Consider the following 12,922-nt stretch of genomic DNA (forward strand, 5'->3'; position numbering starts at 1 on the left):
CCCAACTCCCACCCTCCCCAGAGTCAAGATTTGCCAGTTCCAGCCCTGGAGATGGGAGGAAGATCACCCCCAGCTCTCCTGTTGCAGGGGACAACAGAAATCAAAGCAGAGCCAGTTTCTTGAAATGGATAAAGACATGGAAATGATAACATGGCCAGGAAAGTGATGGATTGTCACCAGCATAGCTCACTCTGCAGGGACAGCAAGTCCCTCTTTCAACCAAAGTTGGCTGCTGAGGGTCTTTCCTGTCCCTCCTTGAATACATCCTCCCATTGCCCCATGCTGGTTACACACAAATCCCAGCCCAACCAGTTTATCCTCAATCCCAAAGCAGCATCTGTCACATAACATCAAGTTGGAGCAGGCTCACAGCCTTCTGCACCATCCTAAGCAGCACTGATCTGCCTTCTCCTTCTGAGGAAACACTGGCTGGGGAAAATTCCCTTGGGTCCATTGGACTGAGGAAAACAAAACAAAGACCGAGGCAGCAAGGCTGGTTCCATGATAGAACAGTTCAATGGTAAAAAAGGGGAAAGGAAATGGGAATCCAAACCAGAATCAAGAATTAGGGAAAATCTTCCTCCACCCACTCCCCCATAATCCTCCTTGACCCAGCCAGATGATAGCAGCATGTTCAGAATTTCTCGTTGCTGGCTTGGAGAAAGCAGCCACCGCCACACCAATCCAAGTATTTCAGACGTGCGCTTTCCCCTCTCAGTCTCTTTATGCTTTCCGAATGTTCCAGTTATAATCTGGATTGTTTTTCTGTTCCAATGACCTATCCAGAGGTGACCTGTGATCGAGAGGTGACTTGGAATCGTGGGGGGATTTCTGAGAGGGGGGAGAGCGAGGGTCCGACACTGCAGGGTGAGATGGAGGGAGGGGCTGTTTGTAATCTCCCAGTTTGTCTGTGTGGAAGGACCTGTAGTGGTCCGAAGGTCCTTGGCCATGGTATCCCATGGGCGGCCTGTGATCAGACATCCGTCGGAAATCCTGCTGGTGGTAGTTCTGAGGCCTGAAGTCATCGGATCGTCGACGTTTGGACTCGTGGTGGTGCCTGCGGAGGGAAAACAAACGGATGGAGATCAGTTTCCCAAGGCAAGCCTGGCCAACACGGTGCATCCTTTCGAACTCCTCCCAGCCTGCCTGAGGTGGAAGGGAGTTAATTACCTGTCATAATAGTCTCGGTGGCCCCTGTGGTCTCGGTCGCTGTTGTACTGCTCGTACGGCCTCTTGCGGGAGAGGTTGTTTGGTCTGTAGTTCCCGGAGCTCCGGTGGGGATCCCCCCGCGACCGCCGGTCCCCGTAGTGGTGGTCCTTGTACCAGTGCTGCTCGTATTGGTGGTGCCTCTCCCCACCCCACATCTGGTTGCTGTTGCCACCATAGTTGAACTTTCGATCCCTCTGCCAGTCTCCCCGGTCTGCCATGAGGAAAGAGCACCTGTAAGTCTCTTTCATACTTTAGTTTAAGCCCATTACTTTGCTGAATTCTCACAGAAATTGTAACTACTGATACCCCTTTAACCTTCTCCTCCTTAAACTACATGGGCTCAATTTTCTTCTTTGAATTTCTTTATCATTATTCTGACAAATCTTATTCTGTCCCATTCTTATATTCTTTTCCTCACTACATCGTTATGTTTTCTAGTCCAGTAGGAAGTACAATGGCAATATTTGTTCTATTCCATCACCTTTACACGTGACCAGTCACAATTCCCAGAAGGATTAGTGTCCAGGAGCATTAGGTTAGAAGGGGTGGTTTCTCCTGGCTTGCCAGCACTAACCTGTGTTGCTGAAGTGTCTCTTGTTTGGGTGGCCATAGTTGTCACGTGGGTGCCCGTGCATCTGCTGCTGGGTGTGGGAAGGGGGCATATGGATCTTCTGGGAATGAGGATTGTGAGGCACGTGAGACTGGGACATCACGGAATCGCGGCTGGAGCCTGAAGGCTCTGGGCGGAACGGCTTCTTCATGCTGGACGTGTCCTCCTTCTTTTTCTGCTCCTGCAAGGTGGAAGACAGGGATACAGCTCAGCTGGTCTTCCATCAAAAGATCTGGACTCTGTGTGAAATGGCCTTGTCTGTCAGGCTCTGGATTTTTCTGCCTCTTTGAAGACTTGGTGAACCAACTGTGCCCGAGCACGGTGCAAACGTGGTAGAGGACAGGCACGGTTTTGCAGCTCTGCTTCTACACTTATTTCTACAGGGCAGCATGCCAAGCTTTTCACTCTAAAGGGCAACTCAACACCATATGCCACACCAAACAATGCTTTTTCTTGGTCAGAACAGCCAGGACAAAGTGACCAGAAATGCCACATGAAAGAGAAGGCAAATGCAGCCAGACTGTTTAGATGTTGAGAAAATCACACACCGACAACAACAACTAAGAACACCCACGGTAAGAGGCAGAAAGTATTGGCACTTTAAGTGCAGCAACATTTAAAGACAGAAATCAAAGGAAAGGCACTTCAGCTCTCACCTCCTCTTCCTGTGATCTTTTCTTATGAGCCATCTTGTAGAGTTTGTGTAGTTTTCTGGCGTCAAATTCTGTGAATTTTGACACAAATATCCATAGGTTCCTAGAAGGACATGAATGTTTTCTGTTAATTGCTACATCAGCAGTTTAACTGCCAACTGCTTCCAAACCAACATCAAATCAATTTGACCTCCTCTGGAAAACAGTCTCAACCCAGCACAGGACAGGATGATCAGGAGGGCTGGAACCAAGTTCCTCAAAGTAAAATAAAGAGGTTTGCTCTGGTTTATCTAAACTACCTTTGAAATCCAGGTAAATGAAACCAACACGTGCAGAAAAAACCCTCACCTGGGACTGGCCATGGAAAATCATCCCTGGAAGTGTTCAAGGTCAGGTTGGATGGGGCTCTGATCAACCTGGTGTAGTGGAAGATGTCCTTGCTCATGGCAGGGGGGTTGGAACTAGATAATCTTTAAGGTCCCTCCCAACCCAAAACATTTCATAATTCTGTAATTCTATGGACTGAGTGGGCTAGAGAACACAAGATTTCACTGGTTAAATAACAGGCAAATGGCACGTTCACTCACATAAAACTCAGCAGCCTGAGTTTTTTCAAAATATCCTAGACCAGCCAAGGAAAACAAAATGATCCCTCACCTTCTCCATAGCTTGATGTGATCCTGGTCAGTGTAGGCTTTAAGGCACTCAGAGATGCGATCACCAATTTTTAGGAGGCAGTTGCGTGTGTGCTCCAGCTGTTCTTGAACTGTCAGTCCTTTATCAGGCTTATCAAGCTGCTTCAGTGCTTTTTTGACTGGTCTCATCCTTTCCTTGCACTTGAAAGAGCAATAGAGAGGAGAAAGCAATTAATTTGGCACAGGTCTCTACACTGTTCCCCTGTTAATCAGAGCTGCAAGAAGTTCATTAGAACGAGATATTAGGTTTATCTGACCATTAGACAAGGAGAAATCAGCTATAAAACAGCAATTTGTTAGACATGCTGCAGATAATAATCAGGAAAAGACAAGAGTCTCCCCATCTCCACTGCCTCTGCCTTTTAGAGGGGAACAATTTGCCTTGCAAGCCATAACCACACATGGTCTGCTCCCACACAGATCCCACAGCAGGTAGAGAGGCATATCCAAGTATCCACACACTGAAACAGCAGCCCCAGCTGAAGGAGAGCTCACTTAATCCTGTTCATCCCTATATGCAGTCACTTTATCCTGTTCATCCCTATATGCTCCCTTTTACCAAAACTGGCAGGCATGAGATGAAAGCATCTTTTTCAGCTGTGCACATCAACACTGGGCACAGACAGGAAATCAGACAGGTTTCTACTGCCTGACTGGACCTTCCATGTATCACAAGAGGGAAAGTTATAGAAAAAAACAAAAAATAACATAGACCTGAAGCGAATATACAGCTTTGCCTTGAGAGAACTGTTTTTAAGAAGTGGTATTTCAGCCAAGGAGAATCTGCCATGACAACTACTAAAAGGCTATTTTTGCAACAAGCCTTGTGGGCACATTTGCTGTGAGAGCATTTACACAGCTCTGTACCTCCCAGAGCCATACAAGGTCACCCTGTAAACTCTATTTCCCTGCCTGGAAGAGCCCCAAATGGCTCCTTGGCTTCTATAGGGAAGGGATTGCCACATAAGGCTGCAGGGTCTTCTGTAACCCAGGGCTGCCAAATGAGAGGTGGGAATTTACCAGCTGAAGCAGAGAGCTCTTGTGCTTGCTCTGCTGACACGCTACCAGTGGGCAGCACAGAGGCTGGTGGTCAGATCTCATCCAGGATTGTCCTGCCCTGCTCTCAGATTGACCAGAGGAAATCCCTGTGGGGCGCTCGGAGAGGGTTCACACCCTGACACCTACAACACGTCCTTTTAAGCAAACCTCAACCACCTTGGGCTGGGCTCTCTGCCACTGCCCTCCCATTTCCCGAGGAAAATACTCACTATGCTGAATGTTTCTTGGTCCAGATCATCATCCTCATCTTCGCCAATGGGGATTGGTTCACTCCCTGCAGTAATGTGGACGGGACCTTGTGATCTCTTCCCTTTGCTCCCAGATTTGGCCTCTCCACCTTTAGGCTTTACAAGGACAAATTACACACATCACATGATGAGCCAGACTGCAGGATCCCAAGTGATCCAACTAACAGCCTCTGCACTATTGTTACTGGCAGTTGTTAAACCCTGGGCACTGCTCCTACAACTTTCCTCCCAGAATCAAAAACTGTTGAGCTGCAATGGCTCTATTTAGCTTTACATCACCCCTAAGGGAGCAGAGGGAAGTCAGAGCCAACAGTTTGGACATGAATATGATATTCACACTCATGGAGAGAAAACCAAGTGCTGAAGACTTGGAAGAGAGTGTAAGTGAAAGAATATCCCTCCCTTGCAAAGGATAGAGCTCAGGGTAGTCTCATGTCTACAAGGATCTGCAACTTCATGTGATGTCACTAGTTCTCAAACAATGGCCTGTTTATGTAAAATTTTACTTACATGACTTATCTGCAGTCAAAGCTGTACCAAATATCACTGGAAAGAAAACCTTCCCTTACATACTCAACAAAACTTCTTGGTTTGCACTTATGACCTCAGTGTCAAAGCACACTCACATGCAGCACATACCTGTTCCTTGGACAGGTACTTCAGGTCAGTGTTATGGGAGCTTTTACTCCCCTTCCAATTTGAACCCAGCCTCAGGGCAGTTGCACCCAAGATTCAAGAGACATTTTAGTCTCCAATATACCAGGGATGTTGAAACACTCATTCTGGTTGAGTCCTGAACAGTGACAATGACAACTTTTCAGTCTTGATGGTGTGGGCAGTTGGGTCATTTGGGTGAGTTTAAATTAAAGGGGAATAAAGACAAGGAGCTGCCAACTCTGTGATAAATCACAGCTGAACAGAACTTTGATTTGAGTGCTCCAGGCTCTTCTCCTGTTCTTCCTTAACATCAGCTATGTGGCCATATCACTGTCACAGGGATAGCTGTACTTTAAAGGCAGACTGACAAAATCTCTTCCTTTTTGCTCATGTTCCATCAACCTTTAGGACATACTGCCTTTTCTACTTTTTATGGCAAGAAGGGCTGAAAACGGGATACCACCTCACCCCCCAGTGCTTCACTGATGTCTCTTCACACAGGGCCTTCCATGAATCCTAAGTCTCACAGTTTGTCCTTCTGCTCAGGGACTTTCCTATCAAACTGCTCCTGAGAGAACCACATACCTTCTCTTTCTTGTCTTTTGTTTTCTTTTTCTCTTTATCACTTTCCTTTTCTTTCTTAGAGGATGTCTGTTTTTCCTTGTTCTCTTTGTTCTCTTTCTTCTTCTGTTTCTTTTTCACCGGGCTCTTGTCCAAGCCATCCTCCTAGAAAACCAGTCACAGCACAAAGTTGGAGTCCTCACCTCATGCACACTTTCTTCCAATAAAACTTACATCCTTAAAATGCAGGCAACTTTTGAGGTACATCCAAATTTGCCCTCACACCTCTTTAACCAGACAGCAAGCCCTGCTTAAGCAGCTGCCATCCACCCAAACTTGACAAAAGGGTATAAAAACCAGAGGAGCCCCAGTCTGCAGATCTGCACTGCTTTCCTGTGCCAGCTGTGCTCCAGAACGCTCAGCCCCTGAGGTAGATACTGATCAGCACATGAACAAAAAGCCTCAGACTACAAGCCAAACCACTCAATGACAGAACGTTTTCTAAGCAACAGCATGACCTTGGTAAACTCCAACTTCACCACTGGCTGACGTGCCCAAAAGGAGAGAGAAACAATTCTTCTTTCTCTCCTTTATAAGGGCAGTAGGCTTTGTCCTAACACAACCTTTCCTCCAAGTCAATATGTGGATGTGTGTGGCCACTCTAAGATGCCCAAAAACACTTAAAGCACTGACCTAAAAAAAAATAGGTGGGAAAGGTGCCTCCTTCACCCTGACAGCTGTATGTATGTTTTTGTAAGTTTGTCAGTCCTGTGGGAATTCACTCTATAGTGCCCCCTGACTCCCCAGGGCTTTGCTGGGGGTGCTTCTCAAGGTGAGTTTGGGCAGTAATAGCACAGCTCAAGGAAACCTGGAAAAGCCACTATCCACCAGGTTGACTCACCTTGACTTCACCTTCTTCTGACTGGTTGTCTGAGTGCCGAGGAGAGGAGAGTTCATTCCCATGCTCATCTTTGACTTTGGGAGCCTTGTTCTCTTTCTTTACTCGTGGTTTCCTCTTCTTTAGCTTGCCCTGGTGAAAACACAGAAGTAGTCAGAGCAAGCAAATAGCTACTTCCTGGGGCCATATTATATCTCCTGAACACCTTGCAAACAACTGCAGCCCTGCAGGATGGCAGGAAGCCTGATGAGGCCAAGTAAGTGCAATAATTACCTGCCCCTCACTAATTATCACTTCAATATCACAATGCAATCAGACAACAGACAAGCGCATATTCCCTCACGGAGATGATGTTCAGTGACCTGAGAACACAGGCTGTCCCCTGCCATCAGCCTGCCATCACTCCTCTTGAAATCCCCAGAATCAGGCAGCCACATCTCACCTCTTCCCCATCTTTCATGTTTTCTTTCTTGTCCAGGTCTTTCTTCAGCAGTTTCAGTAAATAATCAACTCGAGTCTGGAGCTGTTTTCCCTGAGGTTTCTTATCTGTCTCAACAGGTAGGATCTTCAATAAAGCAGAAAAAAAAATATATACCTTCATGCAACAAGCTTGACAAAAGAGATACACACTATCAGCAGTCCTTCCAGGCCCAGCAAAGGGCTGGAGATGCTGCACCTTCTGGGGGAACAAGCAGGCTCAAGCATTCCTTCCCCCCTCCTCACAGACTCTCCCTGTCTGGCTAAAAGTGAAGCTCCCAGCAAACAAGCATCCCTCCCCTTGGACTTTTGCAGAAGTTGAAGGACCCCAAGGCAGCTCTCTAGGTTCTCTGGGATCTTTCTTGAAGAAAAAAGATCTTTTCTAGAAGAAAAAAAAACCTTTACAAACTATATTTGGGACCTTGTGTTGCAAAACTGAGTCCACTCTCCTTGACACATCAGATTTGTTTGTGACAGCCTTGTCACAGAAGGCTGGTCCCTCTGGTAACCTAAGACATTGCTACAGCAGTGGTACAGATGCAGACTTTTTAGTGGAAAACAAAGCTCCAAGGGGCCACTCTGTGGGAAGTATCTCAGCTCATCAACTAGGTTAGTCTCATACTTCATTGGAAACTGGGTGGTGTGTCTCAGGCAGTTGTTTCCACTATAAGATGCCTTTCTGAACTCCACACATTAAGGGCTCTCAGCCACAGCATGATCTTTGCTAAAAGCACTAGAGGATGTCATGGGAATGTCACATACTGGCAGCAAAGCTGGCTTGGAGATTCCCGATGCTCCTCAGCCCTGTGCTGCAGTTTGCTCTTTCCACTGCACTGACACAACGGATGGAGGCTTATTTTTAACCCAGATCATTTCAACATGGTCCCCACAAACTGTTCTTGTGGGCATGACTGAGGAACAGAGGAACTAGATGGAGGCTTTCCAGCTGGCTGTGCTGCCATCACCAGTCATTTAACTATACCCTCAAAGCTAACACAGATCAGTCTTGACATAAGCAGTGTCAAATCTGTGAAAAATTACTTCCACACAGAAATTCAGACTCAGCTTCCTGTGAGATGCACAAGGAAACATCAAGTCATGATTATGCAATGCAGCCTCTTCTGTCCTGTGCATGTAACCACACATGTCAGCATTGCCATTTTCTTCCTGCATCGTTTCAGTGTGGTTCATGTGGTACTGCTCAGGGAAAATGTACTGCCCATCAAATAACACAGCTCTGCTTTCCATCGAGCATGCAACATTCCATGAAGGTCACTGTTTTCCTCATTATTATTTATTATTATTATTTTTGGAGTAGTTATAAACACAAACATCTGTTTCTGGAGTAAATGAAGCATGTTCTCTATGAGCACTGCCATAGAGCAATCAGCAAGTGAAGCGACCTACCTTATCAGATAACTTCAATTCCGGATCTGTTTTAATTAGCTCCCAGTTTCCATAACCATGCTCGTAAATTCCCACTAACAAGCGAGAATCCTCCTCCACTCCCCAGTCTACATCAAAATGAGCAGCTTTGACACGGCACGTCAGGCGGTACCTAAAGGCATTTCAAACACGAGCTACTTTTAATGCTGTGGAGGATAAAGCAAATCCACATATCCAGGCTATTCACTTTCCACTACAAAATCCAAATTCCCTGAGCATCTTTCTGCATTGCCTACTTTAGCCAAACTCACTTCTTCCTTTCCTCTGGGTCTGCGGGAATGGATTTATGCAGCATTTCAAACTCCTCTTCGTGCTGGATGATGGATTTCACGTTGACTTGGACACCAGAAATCTTGATAGTAGGACCTCGTCTTTTTCCAGGTCCTTTCCCTGCTCAACAATAAAACACAGCAACTAAGAGAACTCTTAGAGAAAGAAGTGCCTCTGTAAAAATGGCTTCACAGACAGTGATCAAGACCTTGCCTCAACCACTTATTTAAACATAAGGCCCAAAATATTAGTTTTCTTACTCTAACTCACTTAGATTTGCAATCCAAACACCTCCCAGTATCATTTTCTTAAAAACACCTCCAAGTATGCTCGAGTTGTTGCTTCAGCAGTTTTGTTCAGCTGCAACAGGCAGAGACCCAGCAGGAAATCCAGACCTGACCCTTTATCTCTAAACCAACAGCACAGAACAGCCATACAGAGAGCGGATGATGATTCCAGCTCTGGGAAGTGCTAACTGTGGATCCAGCTTTACCATGGAGTACATAGCACCAGTTTGCTTCCCAGTCCCAGGAGCAGTTAAAATTTGGGCTTTGTGACCCAGCATTAAATCAGCTGATCACTTCAGTCTCTCCCCATGAAAACATATGTCCAGCAGAAACCAGCAGACCCAAGCAGCACTTTCCAGTCTGAGCAGAAGGCTCAGGAGTTTCTCTCCACTGGTGACAGCTGCCTGGCAGAGATGGGATGGTTTAAGTGTGTGCTTGTTTTATTGCTTCTAAGTCACAATGTGGCACACCTCCCCAGCCAGCATGGCAACAGTTTCCTCTCCAGCTCCATGGAACAATCCCAAAAACATCATAACAGCAGCATACAACCCTCTTGCCTACCTTCCCCTGGATTTTCTTTCAGCTGCTCCTCATATTCTTGCATTGCTGACACACAGCTGTTGTGGATGAGCTCCCCTAAACGTTTCAGATCAGCCACAGATTTATCCACCAGCTCAGCATCTCGGGCAATACACTCCAACCTGGGAAAGGGGGAAAGTGTCTTGTATTTGATAGAGAATATATCCTCCCAGTCATCTCCTAATCAACTGTTTCACAGCTTTTAGTACTCCATACGTACATATATGAATGTATGAAACACACACACACGTTGAGTTTGTGCAGGAAGCAACTCAGTTTTTTGGTCTTCTTTAGGTCTAACAGCTGCAGTTCAGATGTAGAATAAGTGATCAAATCCTTTGGATTTTTTAATACTAAAGCAAAAGTGGGAACTGTCTGTCTTGGGAACAACAGGGACCCTCTATGACTGCCCAGTGTTCCCTCAGGCTTTCCTAGTTCCATATTAACTCCATCTGATGGTCCAAAGCTGCCATCTGCTGTCCCTTTTGCCTGCCTGAAGACTCACACGCAAGCCTTGTGTTTCACAACAGAAGAGTACAACCAGCTGAAAAAACACTGTAATTCTCATACAATATATGCAGGGAACCCTGCCTCAGCCCTGAGACCTCAGCAGGGGCTTTCCAGCCCCAGCACATATGGCATCTCCCTTCCCCCCTCACTCATGCTGGGTCACAGCACTCAGCCAGGGCTCTGCTGACCCACGCTCGAGGATGGTCTGTGCCTCTCTCTGCTTCCCTTCAAGAGGGATAGAGCATGGAAAGGTGCTCCAAATTCAGTTTTGAGGCTAACGTGCAGAGAGAAGCTTGGCAAGCGTTTTGGGTAGTATTTGCTGTTCCAACAGCTGCTCCCTCTCTTTTCTAGGCTGAGTGGGAATGCCCCAAGGGCCGGACTCTGCCAGCAGGACGATGCTGTTACAGCCCGGCGCCACGACTGCTCGAGATGCTTTTGGCCAGCACTCATCAGTGCCCATCAACTGAGGCACAAGGGACTGCACAGCAGTGCTTGTGTTCCTGATGACATGACAGCAAGGTTCAAACACCCACAGCAATGTGTGTGTCTGGCTCTGCTCAGAAATACAGTGTCCCTCCGTGATTCCCCTCTGGAGCAGGGCCAGGGTGGGACTCACCTTTCAAGAGGCAATCCAAACTTCTTGTAAGCCTTGATAAACCTAAGGAAAAAAAAAAATAATAAGAAGACTAAACTAACTGCCATAAAAAGTAGGTCCAGTATCACAAATACACTTGAATATATGAATTACAGTCTGCCAGATTATCACCCTTGCATTCCCCATTGATTAGCTCAGTATCCCTCAGCACTGGGAAGCTTCATCCATTAGCCTCCACAACGAGTTTTGAGACCTTGGCTGGAGAAGAACACAATATTATTATGAATTTTGAGTGCTTGACAGATGACCAAAAAAAAAAAAAAAGAGAGTCATAACTGTAGTGTAAAAAAAAATAGAAGAAAATAGAAAGAAAAAATAGAAGAAAGCACTGGCTCACACCATGTTGGTAATTATTAACTTCATTTTTCCAAGAAGAAAAGAGGCATTAAATCAATGTCATTAGTAATTTTAAGGCTCAGGCTGTAAATGTAGCAACCCATCACAGAAGAGCCAAGCGTGGTTCAATCCATCACAGAGGTTTGCAGACAAGGATTGCTATTTATTTTTATGTCTTATTTTTATTGTGAAAGTCCCTGCCATGGCCAACACAACTTTAGGGCAAGAGTCAAATGTTGCTGCAATCGAACAGTGCCTTGTGCTAGGAGTAGACCCAATGGCTACAATTACAGGTTATTTTTTAAATTAATTATTTTTTTGCCTTCTTTTTTTCATCTTATGCTCTTTCGGCCTCCTTCTGTTACATTACAAAAAATGGCTGCTATATTCCATATTGTAACACGTCCTTCCTGCTCCATGGTTTCAAGATGGACATAGGGCAGGTACCACAGTCCAGAAAATCTGGTATCTCCTGCTTAAAAATATAGCAACTCAGATATGGAAAGAGTCAAGGAAAACTCTTAGCCCTCTCTTTTCCATCTTTGGCTGAACATGTGGGCAGAGCTGTAAGACAAAGATCTTTGGGAAACATTCAAGAATTAGAAGATAAAAGAAGAAAACAATACTCTGGAATTCAGCCCCCAGCTGCCTCCAAGGAACTGACACACAACTGCTAGGATCAATGGAACCAGTGCTTCTCATGGGGTCACTTTGCCAGAGTCTGCCTTTCACTTAGAGCTTAAATCAGCAGGATAACTGCCAGAAAAATGTCAGGAAGGCCAGAGCCCTTAGCTTCTCCAGCTCTGTATCTCATGGCACCTAAGACCTCACGTGTTACATGGAATTAGCTCAATCCCCTTGGCCCAGGAAAGGCAGTTACAACAAGGATTAATCTCAGGAAGGCACCAGCTTCACTGTAGCCTGACTAAAGACAATCCAGTCCATTTTTCACTGACCTGGATGTTAAGGTCAGCTGGGAGCAAACTGAATTATATAAAGATGCAGAAGCTGTCTCAATGAACCAGCTCCACCTAACCACTGACGTGCTTACAGGTGAACGCGTCCTGGATTAATCTGGGATTTTCTCCACCTGCATGGCATTTCTATATTTGTTTTCTGAACTGTCTCTTGTGCTCAGCACTGACCTCCTGATTTCAGCATCAGTAAATCCTTCCACAGTGTCTTTTCTAACACTCCGAGGACGTCCCCTGCGCTTTGGTCTCTTCTCGTCATCGGTGTCGTCAGTCTCGCTTTCTGATCCAGATGATCTCTGCAGCCTTCTCTTAGTTTCTGCATCTGATTCACTGTCATTTGTCTGAGCCTGCATGTACCAGAAGAACAGTAGTAGAGTTAACAACTGCTAATCTAATCAGCTAACAACCTTTTCTGTCCCTCCTGCACTGGCACTATTTAATGTACAGGCTGTAAAACACCTTGGCATTTATTCCTAAAGATGCAAGAGCTCATGTAACCGCCCTAGAAAGGCTGCACACCCTTGCAGTTCCCAGCTGGCAAAGGCTCTAGTGGTCATCCTCCCTGTAGAGCCAGCAGTTTCACAACTGTATTTTGATTTACTAAGGTTATGAGACATTAAAACACACTGATTTCCCTTAGACTATTTCAAAAACCAGGACTCCATAGAAATTAATCTGGATTCATCCAATATGAATTATCCTTCTCTCTCTGTTTTTCCCCAGCTCATCCAGAGAACAGTGCATAATCCATTAAAGTCCCATATCCCAGAAGAACTTCCTTGCACAGCCAGCTTTCTT

General features: G+C 45.8%; 1 protein-coding gene across 4 annotated transcripts in view; it reads right to left on the reverse strand.

The window, feature by feature from the left end:
- Positions 1 to 590: 590 nt before the first annotated feature.
- Positions 591 to 12,922, reverse strand: part of CHD2 (chromodomain helicase DNA binding protein 2) — a 63,419-nt gene continuing 51,087 nt past the window's right edge. For all 4 annotated transcript variants that reach the window (XM_017805011.1, XM_017805009.1, XM_017805010.1 and 1 more), the window contains 14 exons: positions 12,296 to 12,471; positions 10,776 to 10,817; positions 9,632 to 9,771; positions 8,765 to 8,903; positions 8,475 to 8,625; positions 7,033 to 7,155; positions 6,594 to 6,722; positions 5,717 to 5,857; positions 4,436 to 4,570; positions 3,130 to 3,308; positions 2,476 to 2,575; positions 1,784 to 2,000; positions 1,171 to 1,420; positions 591 to 1,057 (listed from right to left, as the gene is read on the reverse strand). In XM_017805011.1, coding sequence (XP_017660500.1) covers positions 724 to 1,057; positions 1,171 to 1,420; positions 1,784 to 2,000; positions 2,476 to 2,575; positions 3,130 to 3,308; positions 4,436 to 4,570; positions 5,717 to 5,857; positions 6,594 to 6,722; positions 7,033 to 7,155; positions 8,475 to 8,625; positions 8,765 to 8,903; positions 9,632 to 9,771; positions 10,776 to 10,817; positions 12,296 to 12,471 — 2,256 coding nt within the window. In that variant the 3' untranslated portion in view covers positions 591 to 723. The remainder of the gene's footprint in view (positions 1,058 to 1,170; positions 1,421 to 1,783; positions 2,001 to 2,475; positions 2,576 to 3,129; positions 3,309 to 4,435; positions 4,571 to 5,716; positions 5,858 to 6,593; positions 6,723 to 7,032; positions 7,156 to 8,474; positions 8,626 to 8,764; positions 8,904 to 9,631; positions 9,772 to 10,775; positions 10,818 to 12,295; positions 12,472 to 12,922) is intronic.

This window comes from Lepidothrix coronata, unplaced genomic scaffold (assembly GCF_001604755.1).
Source record: "Lepidothrix coronata isolate B3197 unplaced genomic scaffold, Lepidothrix_coronata-1.0 Scaffold11, whole genome shotgun sequence".
Classification (NCBI taxonomy): domain Eukaryota; kingdom Metazoa; phylum Chordata; class Aves; order Passeriformes; family Pipridae; genus Lepidothrix; species Lepidothrix coronata.